This window comes from Grammomys surdaster, unplaced genomic scaffold, assembly GCF_004785775.1.
Source record: "Grammomys surdaster isolate TR1022 unplaced genomic scaffold, NIH_TR_1.0 128, whole genome shotgun sequence".
In the NCBI taxonomy this organism is placed as follows: domain Eukaryota; kingdom Metazoa; phylum Chordata; class Mammalia; order Rodentia; family Muridae; genus Grammomys; species Grammomys surdaster.
The window spans coordinates 4,471,394-4,489,490 of record NW_021604586.1 but is presented as its reverse complement, the minus strand read 5'-3'; the positions used below and the strand labels follow the sequence as shown (position 1 = coordinate 4,489,490).

Here is an 18,097-nt window from a genome sequence, read left to right as displayed (position 1 = left end):
TAAAAAGAGTTTAAGACTAGCTGGTACACTACTGCCTTGCAAGCCCAAGGCACTGGTTCTCCCCTCAGCTGCATAAAGGTGGTGGCGGCGGCTCACTCTGTAATCCCAGCACTTGGGAGTCTAGGCAGGAGAAGCAGAAGATCAAGATCATCCTTAGATACTCTGAGGCCAGCCTTAGATAGAAGACCTTATCACAAGACAACAAGATACTGAGATCACCAGCCTGGGCTACATGCAGAAAGCTTCACAAAAAAATAAATCAGCCTGTTACTCCAGGTGTGACGCATGCCTTTATAATAGCACACCTTTAATCTCAACACAAGGTGGAAAGAGGTGGATATATATATAGGCTGTGAGTTTGAGACCAGCTCGGACTACAAAGTTTTTCATGGTTGACTAGAACACAGCAAGAATGTCTCAAAACAAACAAACAAACAAACAAACAACCCCGCAAGGCTGGAGATAGCTCAGCAGTCCTGAGCACTTGCAACTCTCAGAGAGAATGACTTAATTGGCAGAATGCACATGGCGGTTTCTAACCGCCATGTCCGCCATGTCTAGATTTCCAGGTTCAGGGGATCCAACACCCACTTCTGACCACGGCAGGCACTGTACATACGGGGTACACAGACATGTATTCACATATGCACATAAAAACAAATCTTTTATTTTTTTTTCTTTTTCAAAACAAGAGTTTCTCTGTTTCTCGGCCCCAGCTGTCCTGGAACTCAAGAGATCCACCTGCCTCTGCCTCCTGACTGCTGTAATTAAGAGGCCTATGTCACCACAACCAGGCAAAATAAATCTTAAAAATAAATAAATAACAGAATACAGATGCCAGGTCCCACCCTAGAGATGAAGATTCATCTGATTGGTGGCATGGCCTGGATATGAGTGGGGTTTTTTCCCCCTAAATTGTAGCCAATAATGATCCTCTCAAACCAGAACAACCCCTTTCCACACACCCTACTCTCCAGTTACTGATGTCCCGCTCCCCAGAATCCAGCCAAACCCTTTTATCACAGTTCCATGGTGACTGAGAACAGACTCTGGTGTCCTCAAGATCTGTTACCTACAACCATTCCTTCAGGCCTAACCTCAGTCCTAGTCTCCCTGAAGCTGTCACTCCCCTATCCTCTAAAAGGAGGGGTGGGTGTCGCCTGGAGCCGGCCAGACCCAGGGGCCACCAACACAAGGACAGGGACTTGCCAGACAGGGCTGCTCAAGTAGCTTTATCTGGCTGGGGTGGAGGGGGTGGAGGGGGTGGAGGGCATGAAGGAGCCTGAGGAGCTGGTGGGGAGATGAGCTGTAGAAGCCAGATTAAAAGGCCTCCGGAGGAGCGCACGTTGGCAGCCGCCAAGAGCTGCCTGCCGTTGGATGCTCTCCCGTTTCATCTGTCTGTACACCTCCCAGCAGCGAGCGCGAGGCCGGGTTCAGGAGGCGCTCGATAAATTCTCATTGACAGGAACACTCAGAAACGTCACCTCCCAGGCTGTGGCCTGTGTGCCCGGGGAGGGGGAGGGAGGAAGAAAGGCCAGCGTGGGAAGTGAAGCCAGCAGTACTGGCGGGCTGCACTTGGCCAGGCCGTGGAGATCTGAGACTCCATGGGGGCAGAAATTAAAGTGAGTCGGCAGGTCTGCTGCACAGGCACCGGGCTGAAATGTCACCTCAAACAGGCTTCTCTGCAGGTTAAACATGCTCTCTCGACTCAAGATCCCAGGAGAGGGAGGGAGAGGGAAAGAGGTGGGCTGGGCCTCATAGAGGGTTTGTGGCTGTTGCCACAACACGGGTAATTAACGTGCTCTCCCCCCCCCCACCAGAAGGCTCCTATCCAACCCCACCAGGCTTTGGAGTAACCCAGGCTGGGCATTCCAAGGCTGCAGATGGGGCCAGGAAAAACCGGCCTTGCTGGCTCACTCCACAAGCCCCTGCCGGTTCCTGGGGGCAGGGGGGAAAAGTGGCAGCTGGCTATTACTCATTGCGTCTCTAGGAAGGGGAGGAGAGCAGCAGGGAGCTGAGGCTAGACCTCCTTCACAGCAGGGAAATGGACCACACCTGCCTTGTAGGGTCAAGGCCAGCTGGGGACACTCTGCGGGCTTGGGCGAGGGCCTGAAGGAGGTGCAGGCCCCGGGTCCACCACAAAGTGGCGCAGACCTCTTCTCCCTTCCTAGGGCTGGAGGTGCTGAGCCCTGAGGTGGCTGCCTTTCTGCAAACCACACAGCAGCTTCCAACTTCCTCCAGAGACAGGGAAGTTACTCACAGCCAGAGGGACAGCTTTGCCAAGAGCAACGGAGGCTTCCAAAGGGTCAGGCCTTTTTTGGAACAGTCCCACCACCCCAACCCCATTAAAAATACCTAGAGGCAACAGAATCGCCCCCAGGCCAGCTCCAAAGTTAGGTTAATGGGGACCTGACAAGGCTTGGTTCTTAGTCATTTTAAAATGTCAAATTTAAAGGAACTACATACAACCCCTTTCAACCCTAACAGGTCAGGATCCTAATAGCTGCCCTCAACAGGTCAGGGCCTGATCTGGCCTCTCTCCCTTCCTGGTTCAGAATCTGCCCTAAGGCAGGCAGAACAGAGCCCAAAGCCAGGACAGGTCTCCTACCTCCTTTCCGAAGGCGTGGCTGACCCCGGGGCTCTGGCTGGCTGCTCACCAGCGCCCCCCACCTCCTCAAAGCCTCCTTCGCTCCAGCTGCCAGACCAGGCGACAAAAGCCAACCTTGTACCAAGCCATCAGGGCACCCCCCCCCCAGGAGGTGGTCAGGCGTGACCCGGTGGCTGTGTGAGAAGTGTTGAGCAAGCTGGTCCTGTACAGCAGAGTCCCATCGAGGGAGCCTGCCAGCAACCTTGGTTCCGGTCCACCCGGTGGGGCGTGACACCCAGCACAGCAGATGACACACGCTGCCAGTCGGAGCCTGTGCCCCGGCCCCCCTCACCTGTGGCGGGGCGACTGAGTGGCTGAGTCAGACACAGCCTGCGCCTCAGGTTCCCCGCCTGCGGGTGGGGGCGGCTGTAAACACGGGCTGAGCAACACTAAAGTAACCTACCTAGGTTAAGTAACACGGACGACTAGGGAAGGCTGCTCGCCAGGGGGGCCATGTCTTCCTAAGAAAGAAGGGGTAAATGAGTCTCAGGCAAGAGACTGAGACACTGCCAAGCGCCCAAGCCAAGACCTCCTGCCTCTTTGTCCCCCAGTGCTAGAGATCGGCTTAGGCCCGATGCTCCCTCCTAGAACGAGGCTGCGCCTTTTGTTCCGGCCCCCTTTACAAAAGGATCTTGTATTTTGTTTCTTTCTCTCTCTCTCCCCCACCCTTCCATTTGGTGGTCTCGCTTTTTGTTTTCAAACCCCCAACCTGTGTGGGCCTCAACCGCGACAGATAAGACACCGCAGGGGTCTAGCAAGGGCTTAGTGTGCTTTAAACGCAAGGAGACAAAGGCTGGTTTGCAAGCACCAAACCGACCCAACTCGAGCTGGCACCCCCCCCACCACGGGTGGCAGGTGCGGCGGGGGCGCCCCCTTGATCGCTCCGGGCTCCGATGTCCAGATCTGCGGCCCCAAGCCTGCTCCTCGCAGTCCTAAGCGGCCCCCGCCACCTCCCGGCGCTCGGAGAGGCGGGCAGCGGGGAGGGCAGCCCAGCTCCCGCTCCGCCTCCAAGAAGGGAATTTAATTAGCCTGCCGGAGAGGCGGCGGGCGACGAGGTGTCTCTGGTGCTGCAATATAATTGAATCGGCTCCACTCGGGCGGGCCACTCGCCGTCAGCGCGGCCGCGGGGGGCGGGGAGGCGCATCCAGGCGGAGCGGGAAGGGCCGGGCGGGGGGCGCGGAGGTCCCTTAGACTGCCATCCCAGGCAAGGCACCCCCCCATCCAACCACCTGCCCGGGCGCCCCCGCCCCATCCAAAGTTTTGCTTCCACCGCGAGCCCCGGAGCCGCCCCCGCGCACTTCCCCGCGCACTTCCGCGGCCGCAGAGCCCGCTGCGCCCGGCGCGCGCGCGCAGCCGCGACAGTGGCTTCAGCTCGGCCGCGCGCCCCGCGCTTCTTCTCGTCCCTCACACCCGCGGGACCTGGCACCGGCCGTTGGCGCCCCTCCCGAGCCCACAAACTTGGGGAGAGGAAGAGCGAGGGAACCCCCGCCACCCCCACCCCCACCCGCGCGCTCACCTTTCATGCCAGGGCCCCGCTGCTCCGCCGCGCCTGACACATGCCGGAGCCACCACCGTCGCCCGGGTTTGTCTGAACTGCTTATCTCACCCGGGGCTGTGCGGCGGCGGCTCGGCCGCTCGGGGAGGTGGAGCTTCCGGGGCCTGGGCCAAGAAACACCTGCTGCTGTCGCCGCCGAGGACACACCCAAGCGCAACGCCGCCCACTCCCCGGCCCCGGCTCGCTCCCGGCGCCCTGACCTCAGCCGGCGGGAGGTGTCGGGTTTCAGCCGCAAGCGCACGCGCGCGCACCGTCGGACCGCCCGGAGCACCCAGCGCGGTCACAGCCCGCCGGGTAGGTGCCGCCCCCGCGCTCCTGGCGACCCCGGCTGGACAGTCGGGGGGGGGGATCTCTCAGAGCCCTCGCGGGCCACTCGTCTCCAAGAGTAAGGGAGGAGTGGCTTACAACACGCCTGCCATATCCGAGCCTCATAGCCGCCTCCCCAAGCGCCTGGAACAGTGCCTGGCACCTGGCCACCCACTAAGAGAGGGGAGGGATAAACCCAGCGCCCAGGAGGCCTTTCCTTGTGCTGAGTGGAGGGGACCACACAATATAGGCCGTTGGCCTCCCTCGCTCTTCAAGACGCCTCATCTATTACCGCAACTTTAAAGGACTTAAGTGTTAAGAACTCGGGCCACGAGCCTCTGACCCAAAGTTTTGTAAAGTCTCCGTCTCGCTTTAAAGAATTTTTGGGAAGGCCATACGGCGGAGGGGGATCGAGTAAGCTTAAGTCCACGAAGGCGCCGCTGCGCCAGGGGCATCATTAAGTAGCTGGGGTTGCGGTCAGAGGCGAGGCCGCCGCCTCCAGAAACTGGCACAACCCACCGCGCCACCGGCCCCAGCGCACCGCCTTCCCATTCTTGGCGCCCCCACCCACCCTACCTCACCCAGGCACTTCACCGGGATGACTCAGGGAGCGTCCTGAAATTCCTCGGCACCCACAGGCTGCGCGGAAAGGGACTGTGGGCCCCAGCGTCCCCGCCCCCAACGCGACCAGTCTCCAGAACACCCCCCCCCCGCAACCCGGGAGGCGCGGGGTTACAGAGCGAGCCGGGCAGCCGGGGTCCCTCGGCTGGACCCAGCGCACTGGGAGCAGCCAGCGAGGTGGCAAGGTCGTCGTGAGGTCCCGGGGTCTCCCCCGCCCGCCCTTTCAACACAGTTCTCTAACGATCCTCCGCTTTCATACTTTCAAGCCCGGAGGCCACCGCACCCCCGGGGTGGGGGGGCACCTCAGCGCCGCTGCGGGTTTCAACTTTCCACCGCGGTGCCAGCCCCAAACCTGCCCCGGGACATGCCCGCGCAGTGCTCGGCAGGCGCGCGCTGCCTCCCCCGCCTTCCTCCCTCCCGCGCCAGCCCGGACAGCGCCGGGAGCGAGCGCGGGCGCCAGCACCCCCCGTCCATCTGTTCCCGATGACGCCGGCGGCGGGCAGCGCTCGGGGCCCGCGCCAGCAGAAGCGGCCGATGCCGCGGGGCGGGGGCGCACGCCGGGCCAGTCTTGCACAAGCCCCTGGCCGACCACAAACGACAAGGGAAACGGGCGGGCGAGGGCGGGCCGAGTTGCTGCTCCTACCTGCGGCCACCGACCGGGTCCCCTGGCCCCACACACGCGCGCCGCGCGGCCTTTGGTCCACGCGTTAGTTCGCGTCGCCCCCCGGCAGCGTGGCCTCTACAAGTTTACGACGCGGAGGATGCACCGGGCTCCCCCGGAGTGGGGGCGGGGAAGGGGGGGGAGAGGCGCCTTCACCCGCCTGGAATCGCACGCAGGAGGGAGGGGGAGGGGGGACAGGGAGGTGTCAAGAGAGAGAAACAACTGGCCTCGAGCCGTAAAAACAAAATGAAAAACCTCCCGGGCTGGTCCAACCCCTTTCCCACCTGGATTACTGGCTCGGGGGGAAGGGGGAGGGAGGGGACAACATGTAAACGAGCAGCTCGCACCTGGCTGCGCTGCCTGCGGGCCAGGTTCCCCAGGTAACAACACCCGGCTCTTCCTCCAAATCTTGTTGCACCTTTCTCCCTAGGGGTATCTCGGAGGCCAAGTTCGGTCACCTGTTTGCTGAGAACCAAGCTGGCCGTCCTATAAATTTGTGGGTGACCACTATGAGCTACCACCTGTTTTGCTTCTTTTGTGTGTGTTTTTGAAGAGCCGGCTCCCTCCCCCCGCCCCCCTCCTATACAATGTAGCTCCACAGAAAACCATACCCCCAACCTGGGTTTCAAATGAGGAACTTGCCCAGAAGTATACAAGGTTACAAGCTTGCAGGTGAGCCAGACATCCTCCCCAGCTTCTCAAAACTACGAGTCTAGCCTCCAGCCCAGACTGTCCAAGGTAGCAAAAGGGTGACAGACACCCCAGGTGGCCACAGGGGGTCAGCAGTGAGCCAGCTATGTGCACCCAGGCCAGAAAATGCTGGTAGTCACCGAGAGATGGATGGTCCTCACTGTCCCTACTCCCTGCCCCAGGAAATCAGTGATCCCGAGCAGGGCCTCTGTGTTTAAGGGTGGGAACTGCTCTCGGGCCAGCCCCTTGTTAACTACCTGTACCCTGTATGGATGGACTGCTAATTCCCCGACTCCGAGACTAAAAGCTAACCTCCTTCTGGCAGCAGCCTCCTCCTCCTCCTCCTCCTCCCAGCAGCTGCCCGCTCCCACCCCACCAGCAGCCTTGGCTCTCGGGATCTTTTCCTCAGTTCCCATTTGTTTGGGGAAGTTGGCTGAGAGAGAATTTGACACATAACGTGCTGGGGCAGTCCTGGAAAGGTGGGAGGAACCACCAGCTCAGGATGCTTGCCAGCCTAAGACACAGAAGCACCCAGCTCTCCTCGCTAGGGTGCCACGCTGGGCCACCTAGACTAGGGAGCAGGACTCCCCCCCCCACCCCCACCCCCGGCCCTTCACAGCTAAGCTGGGTCTCTGTAAATCCCACCCTTTCTGAGAACCTGGGTCCTCAGAAACATATCAACTTCAAACGTGAGACAGGAGGAGCTTCCAGACCTGGAGGGGCTGCCAGAATCAGGACAGGTATGGGCGGCATCCCCTGGACAAACATCAAGTCCCTGGGGGCTGTTTCACAAGGGCCTCCCCAGAAACAAAACTGAAAATTACACAGCCACAGCTCAGAAAGGCCACGGGGCATGTGAAGCAGTCAGAGTTAGGGAGGTGAGAGAGTAGGCTGACAGCTTAGTGCTTCCTCACCAAGGTCGTCCCACCTGAACCCTGTCTGAAGTGAACCCTGGATGTCAAGTGGAGTCTTGCCTTCTGGTCTTGCTTTCTCTTGAGGCTGAGCAGGGAGACTTAAGATGAAGTGTTTCTCCCCCCCCCCCCCCTTGTGACCAGCTGCCCTTACCAGAGTCACCTGACACCTCCATGCACTGGAGCCCTAGACTGCAGCCTGGACCAGACTAACCATCACAAAGAGACTTTCCCAGCACAAACTTGCTGGGCTCCTGTGATCCAGAGCCCTCCAGATCTGGCCAGGCAGGTGGTGACCACCACTACCAAGTGGCAATGAACCTGTCTCAAGGTTCTGAAATTAGAACCTACAGTTGCTTACTGACACCTGGCAGTATTCTGACAGCTCCCGATCCCCAGACTTCAACACCTTCAGCGGAGTGTGTCACCCCAGTTATTGAGATGGGGAGGTGGTGTCTCTGAGTTCAGGTTTTTCCTCTACAGCCGAGGGAAGCCCTGCAGAAGGGAGCCCTTGGTTTTCTGGCATCTCTGCCTTTGTGAAGGCTCTGGATGAACACTTGGGACCCAGAAAACCATCCTGATTGGGAGGGTTGGGGGGGGCGTCTGCCCAGCCTCCATCCATCCTGACCACCTGAGCCACGCTCTCCACAGAAGCTACTGAGCTCTCAAACCTTCTCTACTTTCTTTCTCTTCCCTAGTCCCTGTCCCACATTAGCAAGACGTACTTCAAAGCCCCGCTTAGATCTATGTTCCTAGAAGGCTATCCCGTCTCTGGAACTCACCTTCCCAGGCTGGTGTTACCCGTTCAGACAGCGGTGGGCCTGGAATGAAAGGCCAGCCAGGTACTAAGGTCCAGTCAGGGCCTGGGAAGCAGCATTTACCCTTACTAAGCTGTTCTAGGGTGCACGGGAATGACACCCTGTGGAGGCGGAGTTTCAGCTTTTTCCCAGCCTGCTCTGGGAAGGAAAAAAGACCCTTGTCTTACAGCAGTTGACTGCGCCCCAGGCTGGGGGCGGCAAACAGGCTCTAACTGCCTGGTAACCCAGGTTTGCTGACCCAAGACATGATGCAGGACAGCGAGCAGGGGCCCGGAAGGCAGCGGGTGACCTTCTAAAGAGGACCCCTTCCATCTAAGACGCGGCCCGACGGCTGGCTGTTGGGGACTGAGGTCACCCAGGCAGCAGGAAGGGGTTAAGACCTGGCGGATCCCCTCGGCCCATTGGGGAGTTTTCCTCTTAACCCCGGGCCTCGGCGCCACTTCCTGCGCTTTCAGCGCCGGCTCCCACCCGCGCCCCGCACACAGCTGCACTCCTTTACAACCAGTTAACAGCTGTTTTGCATAGATTTTCAATTCTAATTGCCTCGCTTTGTGAGCGCTTCGGAGCCCCGGTGAATGGGGACGCCGTGGCGCACGGCTGGAAGGCGGGCGGGAAGAGGGCACTTGAGGGGAGAAGAAGAGAGCCAGTGTGCGCAGGCTGCCTGCCTTTATGTTTCTAAACAGGAGAAGAATGTCCTGGCCACCAACTGCCCCTGCTCCTGCATCTCCACCCGGAGCCTCGAAATCTGTGCCTAACATCGGCCAGCCCCTCCACCCCGTGACCCAGCCGCTAACCTCTCCCCACCCACAGCAGACAGGAGAGCAGCTTCCTATCTCTGCTGGCTCAAGGCCCCTCCCCCTACAAAGCACCCCTCCACCCTGGCTACCGCAAGCTACCCCAGACAAGAGCTTACTAAGCCACCGGCTCAGAGCCCAGCTCTCCCCCCTACCCCCCAACCCCCACCCCCAGCTCTCTAGGACTCAGATACGAGAGGCTAATTGGACCATGAAGTTGAGCAAGGAGAAATCGCACTCTCTGGAGACAGCTGGCATCTATAAAAGAGAAATATTTGCATTTAAAACCTTTAAACTTTATATGGCTGGGCCAGGGCCAGGCAGGGGAGGAAAGGGTGGAAGGGAGGGTGTACTTGAACCCACCCTCCAGAGGGCAGAGACTCCCCGGAGAAGCTCTGGGGTTGCTGGCACTACATTTATGTCACCAATAGCAAGCCAGTGGCCACTGCCCTCGGTGGCCTGACCCTGCTCAGGTTCAAGTTCTTCTTGGCTTATGAAGTGCTGGGGAGAGCCTACTGCTGTCACTGGTGTGTGCCTCGTGAGTCCCCAGTGGTGATCACCCCGACTCCATTACAGCCTCTTCCCCCTGTGGTGAAGAGGAGGCAGGGCTGCTTGCCCGGCCTGCTCTGGTGACATACACCCCCATCACACAGTACGGACGGTCCGTGGCGAGCCATGGAGGTGACACCACCCCCACCTACCCACCAGAGCTGTCCTCCAAAAGGCCCTTGTCCTGGACCGCACTGCCATCCCTGTGGGGTGCCAGGTTTCCAGTTCCTTCTATGCCTGCTCCCTATTTTTATATTTGAGAGGAACCTGGCCACGTTTTCTCCACTGTCAACATTTGCGATGGAGAGCCAGGAAGCCCCGTCCCTGAGTGGTCTTATTTTAGCAGGCTTTTATGAAAGCACCGAACAGCCAGAATCTCATCCAGTCCTGTCTACCTGGCAGGCCTGTGTGGAAAGAGAAAGCCTAGGCAGCAGGGCTCCTGGCTTCAAGGGCACACAGCACAAGGGTGGGTGAGTCTGTGTCCAACAGCAGTGACCAACCATCGATGGGAGCCCCCATTGTCTTCACCTACACAAAACCCCATTTTTTCAGTGAACAAGCTGCCTTTCTTCCTAGCTTCTGTTCCTGTCAGAACTGGCTCCTGGGCCTGGGCTGCCTGTGTCCCAGCTTGGTGTTGAGGCCTGTGACCAACGGACACTCCCTCTCCTACCGTGCTTCCCACTAGCCGTGGAACAGTTCTCGTCTCCATGGTTTCCCACCTACTAATCCACACTCACACCTTTCTTAGATGACCGGGTGAGGTTCAGGGATCATTCAAACACAAGCTGTGTATTTACCTCCTTGATGCTGAGGCTGGGCTGTCCTAGCATGTGCTACACAGTCAGTCCCCAACTCTCAAGAGCAAGCCTTGAATACAGCTCTCAGAGTCCCAGTTCCTGCTTGTAGGAGAGGACAGCTGTATGTGTGTGGCTGGTGCCCAGGTTTCTAGTGCTGACGTACAGACACCCCCACCTGGCTGAGAACAGGAACCTGGAAAGGGCCATGCCCAGGGACTAGGACTATCGGCTGAGTCACTAAATTCCTTCCGTTCCACGGGAGGAGGAAATGAGTGACAGGGAATAGCAAAAAGGATTTTTATGAGTGACATCACAGGGAGGCCTGCCCCTTGAGCCTAGTCAGCCCGGGATAGCAAGGATTCCCCACTCTTCGTAATGGTACAACCATCAGACCAGCAACTTGGAAAAGAGAGCACAGACAGCCCCTTGGATGCTTTAGGTCTCTCTGGGCCTAGCTGGTCACCTCCAGACACTTCTATAGGTTGTCAGTGCAGCCCACCTGTGAAGCACCATGTAACCAAACTATGTCGGAATATTAAGCCGAGAAAAAAATAACAGGGTCCCGATATGTGTTATATGGTAGATAAATTAAAGGACAAAGAACAGACACCCAAACCATATGAGCATCCTACACCGATGTTCATACTAGTACTATTCTATTAATTATACAGTTGTCAAAAGGTTGTGATACCTTGTCCATCAGGTGGGGAATGAGTTTTCAAAGTGTGGTATGTCCATTCAGTGGAGTACTGTCTGGTCCCAAGAAGAAAAGAAGGCCAGGGATAGTGGCTCATACCCATAATCCCAGCATCCAGGAGGCTGAAGCGGTATGCAACACAAAGAGAAACTTTGTCTTTTTTTTTTTTTTTTGGTTTTGATTTTTCAAGACATGGTTTCTCTAGGTAGCCATGGCTGTCCTGGAATGCTGGGCGCTTGGGAGTAAAGCCTACCTACTGAACTAACTACCTACCATACTCAGCAGCAAGAGATCCTATTTCAAGAAGAGAAAGGAGTATTGTGGTGCCTGCCTTTGGTCCCGGCACACAGATCCCCAAGTTCAAGGCCAGCCTGGTCCACAGAGTGAGTCCCAGGACAGCCATGGCTAAAAACTGAAATGCTGTCTCAAAAACAAATGAAATAAAGAGAGTGGAAGGTAGGGAAGGAGAGAGGAAGGGGAGGGAGGAAAGAGGAAGAGAAGGGGAAGGAAAGGAAAGAAAGCAAACAGCAAAGAAAGAAGCTTGAACACAGATCACATAATAGATGGTGGGGGGGGGAGGACAGAAGCCAGACCCAAAGGCTGTCTGTCACCTGAGTCCCAAATAGGCAAGGTTCAGAATGGGCAGATCACAGAGGCAGTCAGCAGATGCATTACCAGCTACTAGGGGGAGGAGTGGCTGCTTTTGTGGGGGCAGTTTCCTGGGTGACGATGGGTCTGTTCTGGTTCAAGAAAACAGGCATGTGGTTACACAACTCTGCGTGCTAAATGCCACCGGACTGCACACGTTTGTTTGTTTGTTTGTTTTTCTCTTTGAGACAGTACCTTTACTCTGTAGCTCAGGCTTGCCTGGAAATCACTCTATAGCCCAGGCTAGCTTAGAATTCAAGACCTCTCTGCCTCACCTGGAATTACAAGTGAGAGCGCTGTACGTTTTTACAATTTTATCTAGTGTGTTTTAAATTGTGCCCTACCCCCCCCCAACCCCAACATTTGTTGGTTTTTTTTATAGATTTATTTTATGTATGAGTACACTTGGATCCCATCCCGGACGGTTGTGAGCTACCATGTGGTTGCTGGGAATTGAACTCAGGACCTCTGGAAGAGCAGTCAGTGCTCTTAACTGCTGAGCCATCTCTCCAGCCCAACATTACGGGTTTTTTTTTTTTTTTTTTTTTTTTGATACAGGGTCTTATGCATCCAAAACTGGCTTTGAATTTTGTATGTACTTGAAATGACTAAAAGCTTGCCACTCTCCCCTGCCCCTCCGAAGTGCTGGAAGTATAGGCGAGGACCCACTGTGTGCTTTAAAATGGAAGCTGCAGGCTGGGGGAGGGTGGGTGTTTTCCAGGGGACCCCAGCAGACCTTGGAAACTCCCCTTCCTGCAGCACACTTGCCAGCAGACGCTCTGGACGTTTGGTCACAGGAGATGGTCACAGGCCATTGAGCTTTGCCCCAAGGAACTTTCCCAGACTCTGGTGCTCTGTGGACTTCAACACTGAAGATCCATTATCCAGTGGCTCTCAGCCCACAGGCTAGAAAGGTCACCAAGCCCCACCTCTCCTACAGAATCTCCCAAAGCTGCAGGCCTCCCTTCTTCCCCAGCCTCAGGGCCTGCAAGTCTTGAGCACCTGGGGGTGGTGACATTGGAATGCACATCTGTCTCCACATAGAACCCCTCAGCCACTCTTGCCACCTGCTGCAAAGCAGACAGCTGTGACCTGGGCAGGGACTCAGGAATGGGGCAGAGCAGTCCAGGATAGGGAAGGGAAAGAGCCAGGTGGGTGGGAGACCCCAATCCCCAATCCTTTTCTTACATGGTAACAGGAGGGCTATAGTGAAGCTTCCATCTCCTTAACCCTACACTCCCAGAGCCAGAGCACCGCGGGGGCCATCCTTCCCACAGCCAAGGGTGCTGGCTCTCTGCCTGGTCGATCATCTGGATAGGAGGAAGGAGGGCCTCAAGGTTGCAATCCAGGCCACATAGTCTAGGAGAGAGAGAGCAGTCTAGGAGGATTCCCCAGGGATGCCACATGAACCCACACAGACCTTAAGGATTCCTTACCAATGGGTGTCCAGGTTTTGTGATCCTCTCTGCAGATTTAAAAGCCAGGAGAGGGCTGGAAGTGGCTCCAGGGAAGCCCTCTTGGCCCACAAACCTCCCAGACTGGGAGCATCCCTAACTTTCTATACTGATAGCAGTTGAAGACTCAAAAGGCCCATGTTTCCCTAACTGCCGAGGGCCTTCTGTGCCTCTGTGGTACCTGAGACTCAGCCAGTGTTTCGGCTGCAAACTGTGGGGTTGGTATTTCACCCAGTGAACATGACAATTACTAGCCCTCGCCCCCACCTTCGTGTGCGTGTGCGTGTGTTTGAGACAGTGTTTCTCTGTGTAATATCCCTGGCTGTGCTAGAACAAACTCTGTAGACCAGGCTGGCCTCGAACTCACAGAGACTCACCTGCCTCTGCCTCCTGAAAGTTGGGATTAAAACCGAGCACTACCATGCCTTACTTTTCCTGTAGTTCTTTTGGAACTAAGGTCTTTCCCTATAGCCCAGGTAGCCTTGAACTCTCAACCCTCCCGCTCCAGCCTCCGGAGTACTGAGATTATAGGCATGGCCTCCCCAGATGGCCGAATACCTGCTTTGTTTCCTAGCCTCAAATCCTTGTCTTGTTTTTCCCACCGCCTGTCACCAGAGTCCCCAAACTGTCACAGAAACCATCAGATTCCAGATCCCAAAGGCCTTTGTGGCTTGTATCCTCCAGGAAGGAAACACATACACGGGCAAACAAACCCTTGTGTCCCCAGGAGTGAGCCCTTAGCATGCCTGCAGAGGACATTCTGGGGTCCTCAAGGTCAGATCTTGCCTTTGCCAGCTCCAGGCAGCTGCAAGGATCCTTCGGCACCTGCTCTCATGTTAATGTCCCTGTCATTTAGTGTCACAGGCTGAAATAACCAGGGTGGGAAGGTTAGACATAAGCTATTTCACGGTGGGAAATTCTTGGTGTCAAGCTCATGGCCAACTTCCTGGTGTTCCGGCGAGTGGCAGCAGCCATGGACAACCCTGCCTCAATTTCCCCCCATCCTCAGGCTCTGCCTTTTTCCCAGATGGGCCTTTAGTTGCCCCAGGCTGGTGCTGCATCTGGGTCCAGCCCGAAAGCATCTCCCCCATTCCTGTGGCACGGGAGACACCAGGCTGCTGGTGTCCAGCCTTGCTGAAAGCTGCACCAGAGTGAGCACTGCACTGGTATCCTTCCTTCTTCAGGCTCCCCAAGGACCTGGTGACAGAGGGGATAAAGGGGACTGCCCTCTCCTGCCATCTGCCCCTTAGCCTCCAAAAGCAGCGTCTCCTACTTTTGTACGTGGTGTGGTGTGTCCTCTTGGCCCACTCTGGGGTTCCCCGGAGGCTGCATCCCCTAATTCTCTACCCTCAAGACCACGTATGTGTAACACAGACACTGTATTTCCGACCTCCTCAGGCCCCCAGCCTCCCTCTCACTCCAGCTCTGCTTAGCCTGGAGCCTTGCTTGGCCCGTCCAACTCTCCCTGTCTAGAGCCTCAGACCAAAAAGCTCACCTCCTCCAGGGAGGCTTCCTGGTTGGAGCACAAGCGGACACCTCTACCTTCACTTCCTATTCTCATTCAGAGACGCAGGGCAGATTCGCCGCAGCTTTCACCTTGACGCACGCAAACCTAGTGAGGGAAAATCCTCATTAACTACCCAGGGACACCCCCAAAACAGAGTGGTGGAAAAGGAGTCAGGTAGCCATGGAGTACTCAGAGAGGCTGGTTCAGAAATAACCACACTTGTGTCCTAGCGTCGGGGTGTCACGCGTGTGTGGCTGTCCTCTAGCTTCTTCTGTCTAACTAAGAGCATCAGGGGCGGAGCTTGGCTTTGCTGGCTCTTAGCAGCCCACACAGCACACCCCAGCATTGGCTAAGAAGGAGGCTGCGCTCCCTGCACCCACCACAGATCACCACGCCCTCTCTTGGGAATGGCGGGGCTGCAGAGAGCACTGAGCCTTCTTCTAGGTTCTGCTGCCTCTCATCTCAGAAGCCCCGCCCCACTCCTGCCCTCTGCACTGACTTGCCTGGCTGGCAATTTGAGCTCTGGGTTAGCACAGCCCAGCTCAGGAGTTCTATTCCTGGCTCATCTAACAAACTGCTCATGACCTTGGGAAAGTCCCCGTGCTGTGCTGCCTCTCTTCAAGCGCTCCCATTAATAAACCAAGGTGGCACCGTAAGACCGGGCTCTACTCCAGGATGCTGTGTAGTGTAGGGCAGCCTAGAGGAGGAGATGGGTCCCTGGCCAGCTGCACAGAGCTACAGGAAGACACATTTATGGATGACCTCAGGAGCCACAGACCAGAGAGGGTCACAGGTCACAGCTCCAGGACCTGACCATGGGGGACCTTAGCAGGCCTCTGTAACAGGGCAACAGCGGTCACTGTACTGTCAGACAAAGTAGGCACATAAAAAGCCTTGTCTGCTCACAGTTGGGGTGACAGCCTCACCTGTCCCCCAGGTGATGTCTGTGCAAGCAGCATGGGAGCAGATGGAGAGACAGAGAGGAGGGGGGAAGAGGAAGAGAAAAGGTGAGGGAGGAGGAGAGGGAGGAGCAAGAGGGAGTAGGATAAGGAAGACCAGAAGGAGGAGGGAGGAGGAAGAGGGGAAGACACAGGAGGAGCAGGAGGAGGAGCTGGAGGAGGAGCTGGAGGAGGAGCAGGAGGACAGAATAGTTGGGGCCTACACTGGCAGATAAGTTAAAGTGGCTCTTGGCCACATCAGCGCAGAACTGGTCTACAGGTCACCTCGATGGCTGCTATGTACTGGCACCCCCCAGCTCCACCAGCAAGAACCCACTGGCCAAGCCTTCCCATCAAAGCTGAGTCACTGTCCTCCTACCTGTTTGCATCAGCACCCCTGACATGGGGATCCAGGATAGATCCAGGAGCCAACAGTCTCAAACTCCCTCCACTCCTCCCAGAACCCTGGGTGCACGTGCACCCTATCAGAACCACTGAGACGCCAGCTTCTTCTACTGTCAAGCTGTGGTGTGATCCTCTCTTAAGAGTTAATTTCAAATGACTCCCCTCCCTCCCAACAGGATCTGAGGAAGCCTTAGGAACTTCTGCTTATTCTTTTTATTTTTTTTATTTTTTTTTTTTCTTCTCCAAGAGGCTCCCAGGAACTGAGAGGAGAATTACATTCAGAGAGAATTGGGTCCCTGGAGAAAGTTAACGTTATTCGTCTAACGACTTCTGTGGGTGTCGGAGATGTGAGCAGGCTGTACCCAAAGATGTCTCCTGCGGTTACTGGGAGATTTAATTCACAACAGCCAAGGAAAATAATTAAGGGGCATTAAGGGGGCGGGCCCAGCTAGAGGTATCGTGGCTTAGGGAAGGGGTTGTGGTGGCCTTGGCGGCATCTGGCACCTACCACCACCCTGCCACAGAGTGACCAGGATGACAGAATGAACAGTGACCAGTGTCTCAGAGCCCGTTGACATGAACATACATGGTCCATTCAGCCAAGCCACCCAGGCACAGGAAGCAGCCTTAGCCCAAAGCACCCCTCCATGCCCACTTAGGGACACTTCCTGGCTTCAGCTGGGTCTCTCACACTAGCAATAGGGCTAGCTGTCCCCATGTAGCTGTGTGAAGAGCTGGTTCTCTCCTAAGCCTCCGTGAATCAACCATTCATGAAAGGTCAAAGCTGGGTTTAATGCACTTCTCGGGTGGCAGACACTAAAGAGGGCAGTTCACCTTAAAAGCTGACATCGACACAGAAAGGGCCAGGGAGGTCTGAGGACTAGACAGTCCTGTCTAACAGAGCACGTCATATCACGAAGGGGCAGAAAGCTGGAGGCCCTCTGTAAGGGTATTGCCTAGCACAGGAACAAGAAAAACTCAGGCCAAGAAGAGAAAAATGGAGACGTGCTTCCCAGCAGCCTTGTCTACAGCAGCACCTCAGACTGCACCAGCTGCTCTCAGGTCTGTGGTGCCACAGCAAAGTCCCCAAGCTGGGAAGAACACAGACAATCATACATGCAGTGGGGCCAAACTACCACCACTCCCCTCAATGGGCTAGAGACACCAAGTGACTAGACCCAAGCCACACAGCACCACAGCCAGACAGCAACTGAAATACGAGTCCATCCCGAAAGATCTAGCCCAAATCCAGTTACAGCTGAGGGGAACCCATTTTTGTTTATTTAAGAATACCGCTGAGTAAATCCAGAAAAACCTGTCACAGAAAAGCCATCAACAGCCCCGAGTGGCCACTAAGCACCTGGAATGTTGCCGGCGCAACTAAGAAACAGGATTGTTGGGTTCATTTAATTTCAAGTCTCAATAGCCATGTGTGGCTAGTGGTGCCATGTGGAATGGACATTTGGATCTAGCTATGGCCACAGTCTGTGAGCCGAGGAAAGAGGCGACTGAGCCCCGACATTCACATGTGCTTACAAAGAAACAGGCAGAACGTCTGAAGAGCCCAGTACACAGCCTTGGGGAGTCTGGTCCCCAGATCCCTAGCAGGAAGGTTTGAAAAGCAGAATCTAGAACATTGTGAAGCCGAGTCCAGAACACTGGAAAGCAGAGCTTAGAACGTTGTGAAGTCAAGCCTAGAACGTGGTAAAGCCGAATCTAAAACACTGTGAAGCCGAGTCTAGAACATTGTGAAGCAGGTTCTTCCCCAGTGAACTGCTTTAGGGCCTCACTTCACAAGTCAGCACAGGGGGCTGAGGCCAAAGCTGCTCAGGTCTCAGTTTCAGGTGGGTAAGCAGAGGGATGGGAGAAGAGATACGGACGGACTATGGAAGGGAGGAAGGGAAGAAGAGTGGGTGGTGGCAGAAGGAAGGAAGATGGATATAAGGATGAGAAAAGAATAGATGGGTGCGCACATGGATGGTTAGGTGGGCAGGGGGAATAATGGATGGATGAGTAGATGGATGGATAGATGGATGGGTGGATGGATAGTTGGATAGATGGAAGGTTGGATGGCTGGATGGGTTGAAGGATAGATACGC

General features: G+C 56.1%; 1 protein-coding gene across 6 annotated transcripts in view; it reads right to left on the bottom strand.

Annotated features, from left to right (window-relative positions):
• Positions 1-18,097, bottom strand: part of Gse1 (Gse1 coiled-coil protein) — a 360,992-nt gene that overhangs the window by 41,036 nt on the left and 301,859 nt on the right. Inside the window, exon 1 of one of the 6 annotated variants that reach the window (XM_028752341.1) lies at positions 4,164-4,314. The exons of the other annotated variants lie outside the window; for them this stretch is intronic. Within the exon in view, the coding sequence (XP_028608174.1) occupies positions 4,164-4,170 (7 nt within the window). The 5' untranslated portion in view covers positions 4,171-4,314. Of the gene's footprint in view, positions 1-4,163; positions 4,315-18,097 lie in introns of those variants that run through there. 6 annotated transcript variants of the gene reach the window in all.